This window comes from Nothoprocta perdicaria, unplaced genomic scaffold (assembly GCF_003342845.1).
Source record: "Nothoprocta perdicaria isolate Ctin4 unplaced genomic scaffold, notPer1 scaffold_417, whole genome shotgun sequence".
NCBI lineage: Eukaryota > Metazoa > Chordata > Aves > Tinamiformes > Tinamidae > Nothoprocta > Nothoprocta perdicaria.
In genome coordinates, this window is record NW_020455663.1 from 82,883 (window position 1) to 101,358 (window position 18,476).

General features: G+C 33.5%; 1 protein-coding gene across 2 annotated transcripts in view; it reads left to right on the forward strand.

The window, feature by feature from the left end:
- The first annotated feature begins 821 nt into the window (after window positions 1–821).
- Window positions 822–18,476, forward strand: part of SNTG1 (syntrophin gamma 1) — a 137,015-nt gene continuing 119,360 nt past the window's right edge. For both annotated transcript variants that reach the window (XM_026045924.1, XM_026045925.1), the window contains exons 1-3: window positions 822–878; window positions 6,337–6,471; window positions 17,275–17,331. In XM_026045924.1, the coding sequence (XP_025901709.1) occupies window positions 852–878; window positions 6,337–6,471; window positions 17,275–17,331 (219 nt within the window). In that variant the 5' untranslated portion in view covers window positions 822–851. The remainder of the gene's footprint in view (window positions 879–6,336; window positions 6,472–17,274; window positions 17,332–18,476) is intronic.

The following is an 18,476-nucleotide window of genomic DNA, read 5'->3' on the forward strand; positions in this document are numbered from 1 at the left end:
AGTTTGTAAATGCAGAACAAGAACCCCAAATATGTGCATGTGCTTGGATTCAAAAAAAATCAGTGCAGGGCATTAAAACAAATTAAGCAACATGACATTTTTGAATGATTAATACTTGCTTTTTTTTGTACTAAATAAGGTTTATTTATTAGGTGTATTTTAAACTTAGGCTGTCACAAACAAAATCTGTGTTGGAGCTTTGAGTAATCATTCAAAATAGTAATAAAATGCTTGATGGAAAGGATTGCTATTACAGTTTTTTTTTTCTCAAGCCATTAAATAAAATGTCTGTTTTGTCCAGAAAGAGTTTCCTGGAAATGTTATTCATTGATATGCAAGATTTCTGTTGCAGAAGCAGCAGCAGCAGGGCAGTGTTAATAGCCTCTGATTGCAGCCTGTTCCAATAACATTTTCTCATAAATAAATGAATGCATGTGCATTGGGATGACATACTCCAGACAATGGTCTGGGAAGGTAATAACCACAGGATTTGGTGTGACATTTTGCCAAAGAAATGAAAAACTGACTCACATCTGCAATAAGTTTGAGTGTGCTGTGCAAGGAAGGAGGTTGATGAGAGTTTAAGCATTGCTCTGAGTGCTGTAGATGAAACCAGGCTGCACGCTTGATAAGAACCAAGTTTCAACTTAAAGCACCTTACACTTGCTAATCCACTTGCAACTTTGATCATTTCTCTTTTTAACCAATGACTATAATGGGATCTGGCAGAGTAGTGAAATTGCTTTCTCTTACATTCAGATAGGTAACTGTTACACTTTACAATATCTTTTTTATTGTAATGAAATCTTTTTCTCTGTTTTAGACAAATATCACTTGCTGTGTCATAGCACATGGATTTCAGGACCACCTGTGAAGAGGTAGGATCAGATATTTTTCTTTCCAAACAATATGAGAATCAAAGTCAATGTTTTCTTAATCCTTTTTATATGCAAAATCCTTTTTTACTTTTTTTTTTTTTTTTCTGAAATGAGAGGAATTTGTAATTAATCAAATGCAAGTTACTCAGTTGATTCTTTTATGGTGGCTGACAGACTTTTGTAGTGGACACATGAAAGGATTTACCAAGGTGAACTCCTTATTAGTCCTCATTCCATCCTTTCCAAAATATCTCTTTGTTTCCAGTTTAAATGCAGTATCTGTATTTTTTTTGTGTGTGTGCGTGTTTTGTGAGTTTTGTTTCTAGTGAAGTGCCTATCTGAAAACCTTGAACGTGAGGAAGTATATAATGGAGCCAAAATCTGTCTATCAATGTTCAGAAAAGTCAAGGGGAAAGTGTGAGAAAAAAGGTGCATGTGGGGGAGATTGTGAACGTCACCAAAATGAAACAAACAAACGAACAAAACCTTTATTTCAGATTTTTGGCATCATAAGAACCATTCACACTAAATTAGATAATGTTGTCAGTATGTTATTTTGATTAAAACATAATGAAAAATTATTTGCAACCTGAAGTTTGACCACAATTCCATTAATTTGTGATAGGCAAGTAAAAGTGGAGAAATGGGAACATTTCTCAGGACCAAGAGCAATTTTGCAGTTTGACTTTTTGGCTTGAGAACTAATTAGTATAAGTTGGGGGAAAATAACAAACAAACAAACACTCTAAATGATATTGAAACATGGCAGAATTCTGAAAGAAACAGTAGGGTCAAAAAATGATGATGATATGAAACTTGCTTATGGAAAGGATATCATGATGATTGTCCAGGATGTAATGTGTCAGGCATTAATACCTCAGAAGGTCATTTTAAGATCTAAATTCCACAATTCAGCATTTTCCTGATTACCAGCCTGGAAAAACACATTGTTAGGTAGTTTTGTTGTTTGTTTTGTTTTGTTTTGTTTTTGATCTTTTTTGAATGCATTTACTGATGAGAAGAGGCAAATGCAGTTTATTTTTGCAGGATTTTTATATTGGAGAGATCATAGGAGAGATTTTTTTTTGCGGCTATTCCTGATAGCCAATATGCCATTTATGGTCTATATATTTAATTTTAAGCTTATAATTTCTCCCTTTATAAATGCTGTGCCATGCTGTCAGCTTGAAAAGAGAATGTGTTTGAAGATTTTTAGACTTTTTTTTTCTTTTTCATTCTTCCTTTCCTTCATGAACTTATCTATGCCTGAATATCTGGGAAATATCCTACCTAGATAGGAAAAAGACTCCTGAGAATAGGATCTTTTTCATGCATAACTCAAAGAAAAGTGATCTTGTTTTATTACCATAGACCAAAAAGGATAGCTACAATAACATTAAAAGTATATATTGATCCTGTGAAAACTGAGACACTACTTAAAATATCTTGTCCAATAACAATAGATAATAGATAACAATAGATAATTTTGAAGTTCCTTCTTGAAATCTACCAATTTTTGTATATAATTAATAGAAATGATGCTGCTAGCATATAGGTGTAAACTGTAGCTTTTCTGTATATTTCCTCTGAAATTAATTCTTAAATATTTTGAAGTCCGTGAATATCACATCAAACTGTTAATGTTATACAATTATTCAGAAGTTCCTTTCAAAGCTATTAGGGCCAGATCTAATTCAAAGCCAATGAAGCCACAGGGTGTATATCATGATCTAGAGTAAAAACATATTTAAAGGTTTTTGTTTTTTCCATTACATTGTTGCTAATAATGATCTGACCAAACCATAGAAAAGGAATGTGTATGACTTCATAGAAGTGACCTGCCTTGAGGACTGCTCTCCGCTAGTGATCTAAGACAGAAAATTCAACATAGATTGATGTGGCAAAACAAAGCAAAGGAAAAATCACATATTTTCAGTCCCAGCCCTAGTTATGCTAGTTTAGGAAGAGCAGCAGATTCTGAACTCCTGTTAAGGACATCAGTTTTCCCAAATTGACATTCCTATCTAACCTGACTGTAAAGGTCACAGCAGCAGATTGTGGAGACAGTACTTCGTGGGAGCAGAGTTCACCTCATCTGTCATTTATTTATTCATCTGTCATTCATCACTGCTTTTGCTTGAAGTCATCCACTGCTTCGCCATGTATAAGCTCAGTTTTTTTGCAGCTGTTCATTTCTTAGTTGTTCCCTAGCCCATGCCATCCACTTAATAAGCATGTGCAATTTTAAGCAGTCTATTTTCTTGTCCTCTTTACAAGTACCTAATTCTATAAACAGCATAAAGAATATAGGAAGGTGTAAGTGTAAGCAGGACAATGTTGCTGGAAATTTGGACTCAAAGGTGTATTTACTTAATAAAATATTATCAGCTGAACTACTCTTGTCTATTCCTGTCTGTAGCAAGGCAATACAGTTTATCATACAATTGAGCAAAAAAGGGTGTCTTGCATGACCTCACGCTGACAGCTACCATAGCTCAGCTGATGTGTCATATGCTGTTTTATTGCTGTATGTCAGCGGCAGGGCAGGACCCTCTGACACAAGGAAATAGGGAAGGCTTGAAGGAAAAATTTTAGTGGAATCTCTTGGTGGAATCTCTTAAAATATTAAAAATAGGAACAAAAGCTATAATCAGCCAGAAATCCTCACCCAAACCATGTAACACCCCCCCACACACTTAAGCCTTTCAAACGTATGAGGTAGCAGGGTATAGTCTAGGGAGGCCTGTCTGATCAGCAGTCAGGACTGTTTGTCTATTATATAATTGTCTATGTATATTATATAGTTGTCTGTTCTTCATGGAGTATGGATGTTGATATGCCCTGTAATTTTTAGGAAATCAGGCGATCTTCTAGCTCTGGATAAAGGTGCAGGAATTGATATCTTTATTTGGTTCAGTATATAGGAGCCTCAGAAAAAAAAAATCTGTAGAAAAAAGTGAAATCTAATAAAAAAAGGTTAAATGGCAGTATTTATTTGCAAGGCTTATCTTGAGCTCATTTGATAAAACTAAACTACATTTTTACCATCATCTTATAGGTTCTTCTCCTTTCTATGTTGTTTTGGCTGTTTGATGGGAGAGGAAAGGGGGTAACTTAATTGAAGATTTAAATTTTAACTGTATCATAAACCAACTTCCATAAAGCCCAACAACATTAATGTGGTTGATTACATTCTAGAGTGCATGATGTAAATAAAATCTCTGAATCTGTGTGATCAGTCTTGCAAAGGCTCGAAATGTTTTGCTATTCTCATGCTTGGTTTCGTTGTTCAGAGTGAATAAACTCTGCCCATATGCATTTAGAAATAAACTTGAATTTTAGTTTTATTGTAATGCCTAATTGTGTCTGATATGGTTATGTGCATCTTAATTCCCACAGTGAAGTCCCTCAGCTTTGTGCAGAAAGCTTCTCTGAAGATTTTATAGGGTAATCGACCAAATCAGAAATGTGCAGTCAAGTGAGACGGAGCTACTAAAAGCAATGTATCAGAGGGAGGCAGATTCTCCCCTATGGCCAGGGAGAAGAGGAAAGGCTTGCCTGCAAACTTTTCTGCAGAAAAAAAACAGTATTTTATAGCTGTAGGTGTTTATAGGCAGTTCCTTCTGTTTATATATAGTTCTCTATGTTCAGCTGTCACTGTCTATGTTCAGCTTTCACTGTTGTTGCTTAATTCACAGCTTCTTGGAATTAAATCTCTTAGTTCTGCATTCAGAAGTTATAAGGAGAAGGGAACTTAGCTATTTTGCATTCTCTCTATTTTTGTAAAAAGACATTTTAGATATACTATTTTATCACATGGAATTTTTTAGTGGCTTTGGAAATACAGCTCCTTGTAATGATCCATTTATTTCATTGTTTCATTCTTTGCAATCAGTTTCTATCTCATCCTATTATAAAGACACTTACATAATAGAACAAGAATGTATGAGACCTTTTGAGCTTATAAACTTTGACTTCTGAATTTCACTTTTGTCATGTGGAATGCTTCATGGCTAAATTCTGCTAATATGATTCTGGCATCCAAGTAAAAATACTCTCATAAGTTTGATTGCTTAACATGAGACAGAATTAATAGAACAGATGTTGTCAGTGCAGAATATTGTATAGAGCTATTTAGAGTTTTCTCCTTGACCTTCTACTTTCCTTACGGTGTAGCAAGAGCAATTTAAATTTTGAACTTCCAGTTGTCTGCTGCCAATTGCATATTTTTCTCTCTTTTTTTTTTTTTTTTAATGTTGTTTTTGTTGTTGGTGTCTTTTTTTTTCCTCTTCATGTTATGGATAAAAGGTGTCAGAGCATATTACGGGGAGATCTTTCAAATGCTTTTTCAAACTCTTACTTGAGATGGAGCCTTCAGATTAAGCCATGCCATCTTCAGCAGGGAAAGTCACAGCAAAGCTTTTGTTTCTTTGATCCATTCTCAAAAAAGCTATTATATACACTAGGTTAAAATCTGACCTGAATTATGATGCTGGAAGTTTTTATTGTTATTGATAAATCCAGTAATTAAAATTATTTTTATCTATGACTTGTTTTGGAATATGAAATATATATATATTTATATTCAGAGAGTTTTTTTTTTTTTTTGTAAAATGTGCATTGTAACAATGAATTTTTAGATGACATGTAAATTTCTCATACCAAAAATGACTACCAATATGACTTTACAAAGTATATAAGGAGTGTTATTTTCAAAACATCATTCAGGGAATGGTTATAAAATGTTACAGGTAGCTACTACTCAAAGCTTTTATGTATAATTATAAAAAAATGAGTAGTGTAAAAGTTATTGCCATAATGACACAGTTATGTTGATGGAAAGTCATTTATTGTGTATTAAAGAATTCTGCAAAATTCCTGACTTCCCCAACTTCTAACCAGAAATAAAATATAGAAGCATGAAGTCAGTTACTAGAGGAAGTTTCATTCTTTGATTTCTCTTATTCTGAAATGCAGCATCCTCATTTGAAAAATAACATAAAAGCTGAAGTCAGTGTTTTGCTCACAGATCAGAGGCTCATAGCACATTATAGTAGGCTGTTACTGGATACATTTAAAACTGACCCTTTTTAAAGTATTATTATATGTCTTCCTTTCTCAAAATTTGCTGTAGTATACAGGATATCTGATTTTATTTCATGTCTAAGTAAGAAATTATTTAATGTAGTGTTTGATAGTATAGAGTAGCTGCCTTTAAGCAGGAGTTTCCTTAAATGATCATTAGCAAAATATTATACCAAAATCTACCTTTGCTACTTGCTACTCTTCCCATCATTATTTTATAACCTGAGCACAACAAACAAATATAGCAATCATTGGTAATAGTTTTGGATATATGCTAACATATTTTTGTTAATGGTACCGATCTCTAAGCTGTTGTTGTCAATAGAACTTGCTAAGCAACTTTTTGTTTTCTCCTCTGTTCCTGTCTTTGAAGACAAAGACAGGGATTTGTTTGCTGCAGGATGGTAACCAGGAGCCTTTCAAAGTGCGACTGCACTTAGCCAAAGATATTTTGATGATCCAGGAGCAGGATGTGATCTGTGTGTCCGGTGAGCCTTTCTATTCTGGTGTAAGTAGTCTTTATTTCTTCTTTTAAGATGCCCTTTATAAAAATACTCAATATGAATGTACACGTATGTGTATTTAATTCTCACAGGTTGGTATTCCATTCAATTCCACAGGTTGGTACTGAGACTGAATCTAGCACTGCTCATCTATGAAGCAGCACTGCATTCATCCTTAAATACACTTAATACAATAACCATTGTCTTTCCCTCTGGATACAGATACCTAAATGTACTTACATATCTGAGTGATGTATCTGAGTGATGTGAATTGTTGATGAACAATTCACATAGTAACTGTTAATGCCAAAGCACTTCTGAATTGAGGTGCAGAAATATTTGACTGTTGCCCTCTGTAGCTTCAATTGCTTGATAACCAACTAGCATAACACCAAACTTCATGCATGTTGCCAGTCCATGCAGTGAGAGTCAGTGGTTGAAGCAATCTTTCATAAAACCTCTAATCAGCTGGATCAGTTCAATATTGTAACTTATACATTACTTTTTTTGTCATGGTGTTTCAAATTCCTTCTTGAAGTTTTATATTGAATTTCATAGGTAAGAAAGTGCATTCTGTAGACAACTATTTGAAAGGTTTTTAAAATGTTACACAATAATATTGTAGATTCTTGAATTATTATTATTCTGTTTATATTTAATTGTAGAAAATAGCTAAAAACTTAATAGAAATGATTTACTATTGATTTCTACAGGTATTTTTAAAGGTACTGTAATTGTATTTTATAGACATAGTTACAACTTATTGAAAAATATTATGAACATTTTGTTCTCACTTTAAGCTGAATAGAACTATCATGTTAAATCTTGTGAGGCATAGTGCTGTAATATCTTTTTATGCAAATATTGTCTTGACTGCTCTGTGTTAAAAATTAATTGCTGCTGTTTCCATGTTCCTGTGTGTTAATATACTAGTGTAATAAAAAGATACAAAGCATAAAACAGAAAAAAAATGATATAACGTTTATAATGTTAACACTGTGGAAGATCAGTATGTGTAGGATAATCCACTGAGCTAATATGAGCATCTCAAGGAGAATTTTTCTCCGTTTTCCTTTGAGGCAAGAGGGTCACACTGTCCTCATTGTGTCCATATACATTGGGTTAATTTACATGGACCATTTTTTTATTTGCTTTTGACAGTTTAATGTATAAATTTATTAATATGGGTGTATGGAATGTAGAAATTTATTTTAACCAGTCAATGTGTACTGTTTCTTTCAGTAACATAAAGATCTTCTAGCAGTCCAGGCAGATCTTTAAGATCACTCTCGGGCTGTAGTTCAATTAGCAGCACACTCTGCAGCACCATTACTCCATCAACTTCATTCTGGCTTTATTTATTAAAAGATTTTATCACTCAGAAATACGACTTTCATTAATGTGCTGTGATATCTATTACTTCTGCTGAACGTGGCATTGAAATGTCTTCATGAAATGCGTGGTTTTTTTTTCACAGCAAGACTTTCTTTTATAATTTTACCCTCTTTAGTTTCACAGCAGCATTGTAGAAGATAGTGAATAATTTATTGATTATGTTGTCCTATTTCATTTGCATAGTGAAGGCATAACTCATTAACAGATTGGTATTAATGTGGTGATGAGGAGTTTCTTTTCCTTTGTCAGTGTTATTGTTAAGATAGTGACTTTTGAGTTACTGATTCCCTGATTTCTTCTGGGATTAAGATGGAGTCTTGACTCTGTAGATTCATTCTAGCTAAGGATGATTGGCATTTAACGGACAGTTAACTGTCCTTTTGTCACAGGCCTTTTAAATCTTCAGAATTATCTGCTTCACTTGTATGGCATGATTAGACAAGTCCCATATGCTTGCTTTTTCTTTTTTTTTTTTTTTTTCCCACTTTTTTCCCCATTTTTATTCCTGATGTTATTAGATTGCTTTCTTGTTTGTTTGTTTGTGTTACCTTTTATTTTACTTGGTTGAATTTGCTTTGTTCTTGGTGTCATTCTGGATGACTGACCATGTCTATTTTTCTTTTACATGCTTTCTTCAGTACTAGCGGTCTAATTGGAAACTAACATTGAATGTTCCATAAAATAAGACTCTAATTGAAAAATACATATAATTTGTAATTGTGGAACAATAGTGCTGCTTAATTTTGTAGGCAAGTAGTTACAGTAGAATTCCTTTTAGATCTTTCTTAATAGTCTTGAGATAATTTGATTATAAGTTTACTTTTCAATTCTGAACTCTTTAGGAACCCGGTACTATTACTGTGTTTCCAAATGAGAATAGCATATTTACTTTTTCTTACGTATGTAGCAATTTGAACGCTCTTCTGTGTCGATGAGACTTTAAGCAGGTGTTTAATATTCCCTTGGTATCCTGATCTGCATCTTGTGGGATAATGAAATTAACGGACCCTAGTGGGCTGTGGGAATGTACGAGATAAGGATCTTATTTTTAACTTAGAACATTTAGTTTTTAGTGGAAAATTATTCTAATTTCCCAAAACTAAAGAGGTGGAAAGAAAATTTCTTCTTTCTTTGTATACAATTTAGATAAAATGAAATCTGTGAAAGATTGCAAGTATCATAGCATTAAAACAGTATCAAACTCTAGAAAGGAAAGCATCTCCCTTTCTTTAGCAGATTGAACTACACCAATGTTAATAAGGTTCTTGTAGCCCTTGTACCTATAGCAATTCCCTTGAGCATTTCTCTTCAAATGATCATGGATAAGATCTAAATTCAAGCATCAGTTTCACCAATAGATATTGCAGAAGTTTCTTTATTGAGACAAAATGAAAGACTTCCTTTCCGAGAGAGAGAAATGTACTTTGTGCTGCTGGTGCATACCTGATGCAGACTTGTGCTCCAGTGCCAATGGCAAAAGATGACATGAGAACATTCTGTGAAAGCAAAGGCTTTACTAACCCAAATGAATATGAAAGATAAATCTGGCCACTGCTGTGTCAGATGCTTTTTTTTTTTTTTTTTTTTTTTTTTTTTTTTTTTTTTTTTTTTTCCCCTCTAAGTTACTAGACTCTCACAGTATGTCACAAAATTGTTTTATTTCAAAATTATAAAACTTATGGCTTTATTTTAATTTTTGCAATTTGCCACAAGAGTTATGTGTAGCACAGACCACTCAGGATTTTTACTCTTTTCATCTGAGGAGTGAAAAAAAATCCGTTGAAAGCAGCTGAGTTACAGCAGATGGGAGCTTCTGCGGTGATGGCAGAAGTACCAGATATTTTTAATTCATAATTCCTTATGACTTATCCTTTGAATTACACAAAATTAACCTCACAGAAGTTTGCTACATGGCATCCAAGATGTTAATGTGCAATAAGGGAAACCTCAGTCTTTTTAGATACATAGACAGGTCTAACAAAGATGGCCTGCTACAGACCATGATCAAAATTATGAGAGGGAAGATAGTCCCCTAAAATACTGTATGTCTGATCTGACTTTTCCTAGGAAAAAAATTAATCTTTGCAATTGTATTATAGTTGAATAATTTTTATCACCTCCTGTGGACATCTACAATTAAATAAATGCATTATTGTGTTTTATCAATAAAAATAATTTACCTTTCCAAGGAGCTGTGTTTTTTTTCCTTTTTTGATAAGATCTATTTGTCTGCTAATTCCTCCTCAGGCAAGCATTTTTTTTCTACTAGATTGTATTTGCATATAATCTCCATAAATCAAGGTTATGACAGTGTACTGTCCAACAAGATGGATGATTCAAATGACATATTGTTTTCTAAAAGATCAAAAATAAGCTAGGAGTAGAAGGCAAAATGCGAACACCTTTGGTCCTTGTGTAATTTTCTTAATTCAAGGTTCCTACTTAAAAGTCACGGAATTGTTTGAAATAATAGTAACTTACCTGAGGAAAAGACACATTTGCTCTGAGTGTTCAAATTCTATGCTTAATTAAACACCTAATTCTTTTAGTATTTTTGATTGAGGATTTTTGTGGAAGATTGATGTGAGGATCATTCATGCTTTCCATACTAATATAAAATTAAACACAGATGCACATTTCTGTAAATTTACAGTGCAATGACACTCATGAGGTATTACAGCATTCCTCTAGAGATTTAGCTGAGTTTGTTACAAATGTATCTGAAAGTGATTTACAGAGTATAATTTGTTCTTTTAATAGATGAAAGACTTTCATCAATAAGTGCTTTTTACAAGGTCAGAAAGTAATATTAAGTTAAATTCTGTAACTTTAGTCAGATTTGATTTCTAACCTTACTAATCTCACAAAAATTCTTTTTTTTTTTTTTTAAGATAGCTTATTTTATCTGACTTTTAAATTTATCCTGTTGCTTTTGTGAAATCAAGTATGGTAAAAATATATATATAACTCTATACAAACTCCACATGTTATTTCAAAAAAAAAAAAAAAAAAAAAGTTGGGCTGACTTTTCACTTTGTAAACTGTGACATTGTAAAATGACACACAGTGTCATTTTTTTTCAAAGTTTTTATTGAAATAGTGAAGCTATTATTTATTTTTAAGTATATGTTCAGAATATGTCACTTAACTGTTACTTGTCTGACCAGTCAAATGATATTACCTTTGTCTTTCTTGCATATTTTTAGAATTGTGGATAATTATGGGAATGAATTTTAAATCTTTTACTTCAGAAGAATATTTTTAAAAGTTTAAAATTTTCTTTCCATGTATTTTGGTATATGTAGAGCAAGTCCAATTAATGCTGGCAAAGCTGATAAGTAGAAAAAATGAAAAAATGAAAGAAGAAATAGAATTTTAAAATAATTAATACTTGTGTTAGATTTATTTACAATATTGTATTTAGCAGTATGTTAAAATTAGCAGTTTTGCATTTAGCAGTATGTTAAAATTAATTTGAGCTGGAAGCCTTGGAGCAGGATTTCGATAAATAATAACCGAGATAAATATTCCTACTTTTAGGCAAATGTGGTGGGAAGGAGAAGCCCAAGGGCTGGATCAAGGGAAGTTCTCACTCACTGAGGAGAGTATTAAAAACACAGGGACAAACAGCACTCTCTGCCCCCATAGGCAGACCCTCTGGCACTGACATCTATCAAAATATAATGTGATTACTAATTCCAGCTAAACTACATGACAGTATGGCCTTAAATGTTGTCTTTAGAGTTTGACAGAGTTTGACCTCTCAGTTTGCTGCCAAAACATTGATTATATATTTCATTATTTCTTAAAACTATATTCTAATCATTTCCACTATATTTATTTCTATAGTTTCTGTAGTTGTCATTGTCCAATTGTATATTCACCCTGAATATATATGACAAATGTGCAATACTTTTCTGCTCACTCTTTTCCTCCCCCACTTTCAGATTTTTTCTATGTTTATTTTTTTCAAAATTGTGGTGCCTCTGTGTCTGTTCCATAACAGAGTTCTTGTTTTCTGCCTGAATTTGGATAAACTCTGTGACCATACGCAGTGTCCCACAGTGAAAATACAACATTCATATCTTGATTAAAAGGTTTAATGTGGAGACCTGAAGTTTCATATCCTCCTAAGTCAATAATTTGAAGAGTTTTGAAGTTTCCTGATTCTTTTATTCAGTTGCAATTGCGTAGTTCCACAGAAGCAAGTTATTAGAATGGCAAATATTTGACAGAATAAGGTGAAAATATTAGTAATTAACATTATTATTAAGAATTAAGTGAACTTACTTTTACACAACGCTGTAGTTAGTATGAAATATTTGAATCTTTACTGTGCCTAAATATTAAGCTGTAGTAGCATTAACATTAGTAGCATTAACTCTTGACAATAGGTAAATAGTTTATATTGTATAAGGTCCAGTATTTTCCCTCCTTCATTATTTTTTTATATTCTCACATAGTCATTTTTTACTTGTATCTTATTTATGATGATGTCTGTGATCCCAATAAAGCTAAATGCATATTTATACAGAAATTTTAATAAATTTTAATAAAAACCTATAAAATAATGCTTTTTCTTTTTTTGGCAACACTTTTAGCTTTGTCTCACAGTCAGTGAACATCTGTTTAGTGGATGAAGAATTTTCTGAGTTTGAGGCATAGAGAATAATGACAACTTGTCCACAGCTTTGAGCATTTCAATAAAATGATAACTGCTTTTATTGTCTTCCAGGAAGCAGCTTCTAAAATACTCCTTTGAATCTTGTTCTATTTTCTCCTCTATTTAAAAAGATGTGGTAATGTGGTTAAAAATGTAATAATGAGATTACAACATCACGAGATGTTTTATTTGGTTATTGTATCAAGTAATTTTTCATTGGAATGACTTTTTTTTTGTGAACTCAGAGATGAGGTTGCTTTTGGAAGCTGCAAAATCTATTCAGTGTATTGAGTTTGCACTCAATATACAATATTAATACAATACTACCTACATAAGTGAAGAGATCACTCTTCTGACAGTGACATTTAGGTAAGATTCATCTTTCCAAGGATATATTTAACATCTTGGCTCTGTATTCAGTGAAAAGCATACACAGTGTGAGAAGATATTTATCGTCTAAGGAAGGCACCAATGACTTACTTGAATTTAGGATATTTATTTTTGTCTACTGCAAGCTAGCAAACTTAAGCTTGACCAATGCATAAATTTTAGATGTCTTAACTTTGCTTAGATGAGTCCTATTTTTTTCCTATAATTTTTTGGTTAAAAGAGTTACTGAGCAGAGCTAGGAGCTGATCCTGAGCAAAGATTCTAGAAGTATGAAGTGTGTGATTCTTCTAACAGTCTGGAGAAGCCGCTTCACTGTCTTATTTGTTTGAGTTTAGTATTCATAGATTATTCATTATAGGTTACCAATGAATATATAACACATATGATTTATAAGTTTAGAAGATTATAAATGGTTGGGGGTTTTTTAATTCATAGATGTTCTGTGGCAAAAAATATTTCAGTATTTTGGATATGCCAAAGTAATATATTCCTTCATTAGGTCAGAGAAGTGTGTTTTATTGTCATTTGGTTAAATATGATATAATGTCTTAATTATAGGTAAAACCTAGCTAGAGTAGTCTTAATTTTAAGTATATTCTTAAAGTTCAAAACAGTTCAGTAACTGGTAAGTTCAGTCCAGATGAGTAATATTTAATATACACTCTGGGTGAAGCTAGAATGTATCCTAGAAAAAAAAATAGATATATGCATCATTAGAAATCCTGTGATAAAATACGCTGCACTGGAAAACGACAGTATCTTGATTTCATTTGTCCCATTTAATTATTTTTGGCACAATTTTGTCTGTTTAATAATCTGCAATACTGACAATATATAAATATAAATAAATACTGGCAAGATATTTTTGAAGCCTACATTTCTTCTTCTAAATTGTAATTCAGGTTCAGATTTAATTATTTCCAATTTTCCTGTTAGATGGTCCAAATCAAACTTTGCATGATTCTGTCTTAGCTTAAGTGAAAGACAGAATATCTTTTTGACATTTTACATGTGTGTTTGTGTGAAAAAAAAAATGTTAATTTTTAAAATGTTATTTTGCAGGACAACCTTCTACCAGATTTTCTAAAAGCATAGCTTTAGCTTAGAATAAATTCAGATAGAACTGTTTAATTTGTAGGTACTAGTAGTGTGTAATGGACTACAAATTCTAATGAAGATTTATGCTCTTCACTAATGCATATTTACTTCTCTTCAAATTTCATTGCAGTATGTTATTCTTTCTTCCATTCATGGTTAATTTAATATTATCAAGACACTTTACTTTAAGACTGTTGTGTTTAAACAGTTTCTTAATAACACCAGTGTTTCCAATTTTAAAATGAATAAAATAATACATTAGAATATATTTCCTGTCAAGCTTCAGTTCTTAGCTACACATTTATCAGAGACTGGAGCTGGAAGGGAAGTTTTTGATGGCTCTCAATTCAAACCTTCTAAAAGTTACGTTCATAGTAAAAGTAACGTGATCAGAAATTGGATTCAGTTTGCACATATATTGCACCTCAGGCCACACACTGCGCTTAGAGAAAACTTTTGTCCATCTCCTGGAGAGCAAAGAAGACTCGGTCTTGCTGATCATCTTGGCACAGTGATGGATCACCTTAGCTGTGCATTTCTCTACTGCCATGCTATTAATTCATTTGTGGGTAAAAAATATCATAGAATCATAGAATGCTTAACGTTGGAAAGGACCTCCAGACGTCATCTAGTCCAACTTCCCAGCACAGGAAGGGTCACCTAGTGCATGTGGCACAGGGCTGCATCCAAGCGGGTTTTAAAGATCTCCAAAGAAGGAGACTCCACAACCTCTCTGGGCAGCCTGTTCCAGGGCTCTGTCACCCTCACAGTGAAGAAATGTTTTCTTAAGTTCCTGTGGAACTTTTGGTGCTTCAGTTTGTAGCTATTTCCTCTGGCCACCACTGAAAAGAGGCCGGCCCCTCCTCCTCAGGAGGTATTTGTACACACTGATGAGGTCCCCCCTCAGCCTCCTCTTCTCCAGGCAGAACAGACCCAGCTCTCTCAACCTTTCCTCTAAGGCCCCTGTTCCAGGTCCCTGATCATGCTCGTAGCCCTGCGCTGGACTCTCTCCAGCAGCTCCACAACCCTCTTGTAGTGGGGAGCCCAGAACTGGACAAAATATTGCAGATGTGGCCTCACCAGGGCTGTGTAGAGGGGGATGATCACCTCCCTCGACCTGCTGGAGACACTCTTCTTGATGTACCCCAGGATCCCATTGGCCTTCTTGGCCACCAGGGCACACTGCTGCCTCATGGTCATCTTGTCATCCACCATGACACCCAGGTCCCTCTCTGCGGGGCTGCTCTCCAGCAGGTCAACCCCTAATCTGTACTGGTGTCTGAGGTTATTCCTCCCCAAGTGCAGCACCCTGCACTTGCCCCTGTTGAACTTCATGAGGTTTCTCACCGCCCAGTCGTCCAGTCTGTCCAGGTCCCTCTGGATGGCAGCACAGCCCTCAGGGCTATCAGCTACTCCTCCCAGTTTGATATCATCAGCAAACTTGCTGAGGGAGCACTCCATCCCTTCATCCAGGTCATTAATGAATAAGTTGAACAGGACCGGACCGAGGACCGATCCCTGGGGGACAGCACTAGCTACAGGCCTCCAACTGGACTCCGCATCACTGGTTACCACCCTCAATATGAAAATATATTTTTTATAGAACTATAACATATATATATATATAATTTATAGAAGTATAATATAACTAAACATAAATATAGAGAATAATATAAATATATAGAACTACATATAAAATATAACTATATATATAGTTTTAAATATAAAATCATATGATAATATAATTTTTGATAAAAATAATTAAAAAAACTTGGGCATGTTTCTGTCTAACAACAAAATTGCATAGCTCTTCCATAGAAATATCATCCTGTAAGAAGAAATAGAGTCACTTATAAGGCAATACTCTTTGCCTTGCCATCAAAATCACTGAACAAGTTTATGCTTGCTCTTTCCGCGCTAACACAATTCATATTTATCACAAATATGAGAAAGAAAGAAAGAAAACTGCATTCTTTCCCCAAAATGGCAATATCAGTTTTTCAGGACTGTTATATGGTTGCCCTCCATCCTCCTTTTCCTTCCTGCACGTGAGGAAGTTTATAACTGCTCTGAGGGGCTTGCAAAAATTCTGTTACTAGGATATATCTGACACAAGACTGAAGAATGCTTTATGCTTTTAACACTACTTGACAGCCATAAAGACCAAATTATAGTCTACCTTTAATGTGCTAAAGAATATGTGTTCTGTAGTCTGAGCAAATCTGATTGATACTAGTAATCCATGATGATTGGGTTGAAATGTGAGGTGAGAGTCTATATTCAGATAAAATACATGTTCACACTTGTGTTATGTACATTTATTTATATATATAGCAAAGTGAGTTTAAAAAAACAGACAATTTGAAGAGGGCATAAAAATGATGTATGTATATTCTGTATGTATATTCTGTATGTGTTCATCTGCATACAGATGTATATTTGGTGCTAGTTTATTTTTTGCTGTTGACTAAATTGACTGATACTAAGTGATCCTTGAGAATAAAGTCAACTAAAGAAGGCTAAAGAAAATCTTTTGTTTAATGTTAGTTTTCCTTTAATGTTAGTCAATATCCTAGCGTATGAGGTTTATATAAGAAATTTTAAGAATGAGCAATAAAAGGAAAAAATGGGATGCCTTAAATAATACTGTCCGTAACACCCTTTAAATCATCTGTTACAATTTGCTAAGCCATAGCTACTAGGTTAAATAGTGGCTGCGTTTGTATTAGCCTTTAAATTTGGATCAGGAATGTACTTTGAAATTAATTTATGTCTTATCTGCACTTATGCTTTGATTCACATCACTGAGTGGTTTTGAAGTACACAAGCTCTATTCCTTTTGGATGAAACTAAACTACAAATTGTACAGCTGAGGGAATGCAGCCTCTAGTGCATTTTGTGTCCATGGGACCATTCTAAGACCCCTGAAATGTCTGAGTTGTGGATGCTGAGTTTGGCACAGATTGCTTAACTCTACAAATCTGTTCTTATTGATTGCAAGTGTAAGGTATGAATTAAACACATGATTTTTTTTTGTCTGAGGCAGAAGCTCTAACTTTCCTCCAGACTTCATCTTTTACTCCTGCAACACAGATATTTTTGGAATTTTATCATTTGAGAATTTACAAGTTGAAATGTTTTCTTATTATAATAAGAAAAAATGATGTAAAATGATGACATAGAAACATCCTAGTGTGAAGGTTGATGTTACACCAGAAAATATTAAATGTAACTTTTTTGATTTAACTTCTCTTTTTTTCAGGAAAGAACAGTAACAATTAGAAGACAAACTGTAGGAGGATTTGGATTAAGTATAAAGGTAATATTTTTGTCGGTTACACAAAGAAAGTCTTTGTATATTTTTAATGATTTTTAATTTTAATGATAAAATGTTAATGAAATTGTATTTCAGAGGACTAAAAAAAAATAAAGCAGACATTTTCTAGAAACTTAGGTACTGTTACAATAGGGCAACCAGCAACTGTACTGCCTCATGAAATAGAAGACAGTGAAAAAAGCATCCCCTTAAGATTCAATCTGAGCAACTCTGTAATAAGTTTTGATGTAAGACCTAAAAAGGGTTTGCAACTGCACAGACTGTTCTTTTGTTCAACAGCACTCTAATTTACGTTGTTATTAATGAACGCTAAATTAACGTGCCAGGCACATGGAACAGTCAGTAAATTCATCATCCATTTTCCTACAAAGAATATCACATTAATTCACTGTAATTCATTAATAGGACAGAAAGTCATATTCCTTTCCCATATTGTTTATTTTGCTTTTGAGATCAGACAACTCCAGACAACTCCATTACTATACTTTTCTGAGGATGATTTAAGAACATACAGAAGTGTAGGTAATCCTTTTTAAGAGAAAGAGGGATGGAGAGAGAAAGGGAAAATTAAACATTTTTGTCATTATAACCATTCTAAGAGACTATATTGCCATGACTTTGAAAACTTTCCTGTAGCTTTGAATCTCAGGATAGAAAACACAGCATTAATTTTATCTTTCTTCTAAAAACAGTATTCTTCAGCCTAAAGATAGCTATGGGAAAAGTCATGTATACTTCACCTGAATGCAAAGAGCTTTAAATTATGCATGTGAAGTAAAAGTATAGATTTCCTGTGAACATCTGCTAGTACTCACCTTATAAGAAATGACTCTGAAGAGAGTTTAATGTGCTTTTGTGTTGTCATTGATAAGAATATTGCTGAATAGAAATGTTAGTTCTTAAAATATGGTTTGCTACCATATCTTTTATGATATGCTCTTTTTATCTTGTGCCCCACTGAAGACCTCTATTCAAGGTAAACTTACAATACTATGGCCAAAGTTTTTCAGGAATGTAGTCAACAGTACACAAGTTGTTTCCTTGCAATGTCACTGTAGGTGATAAAGTGACTGTAAGATAAAATATATGGGCTAATGAAGTTGTGTTTAGCTAGTAATAAGAAGTAA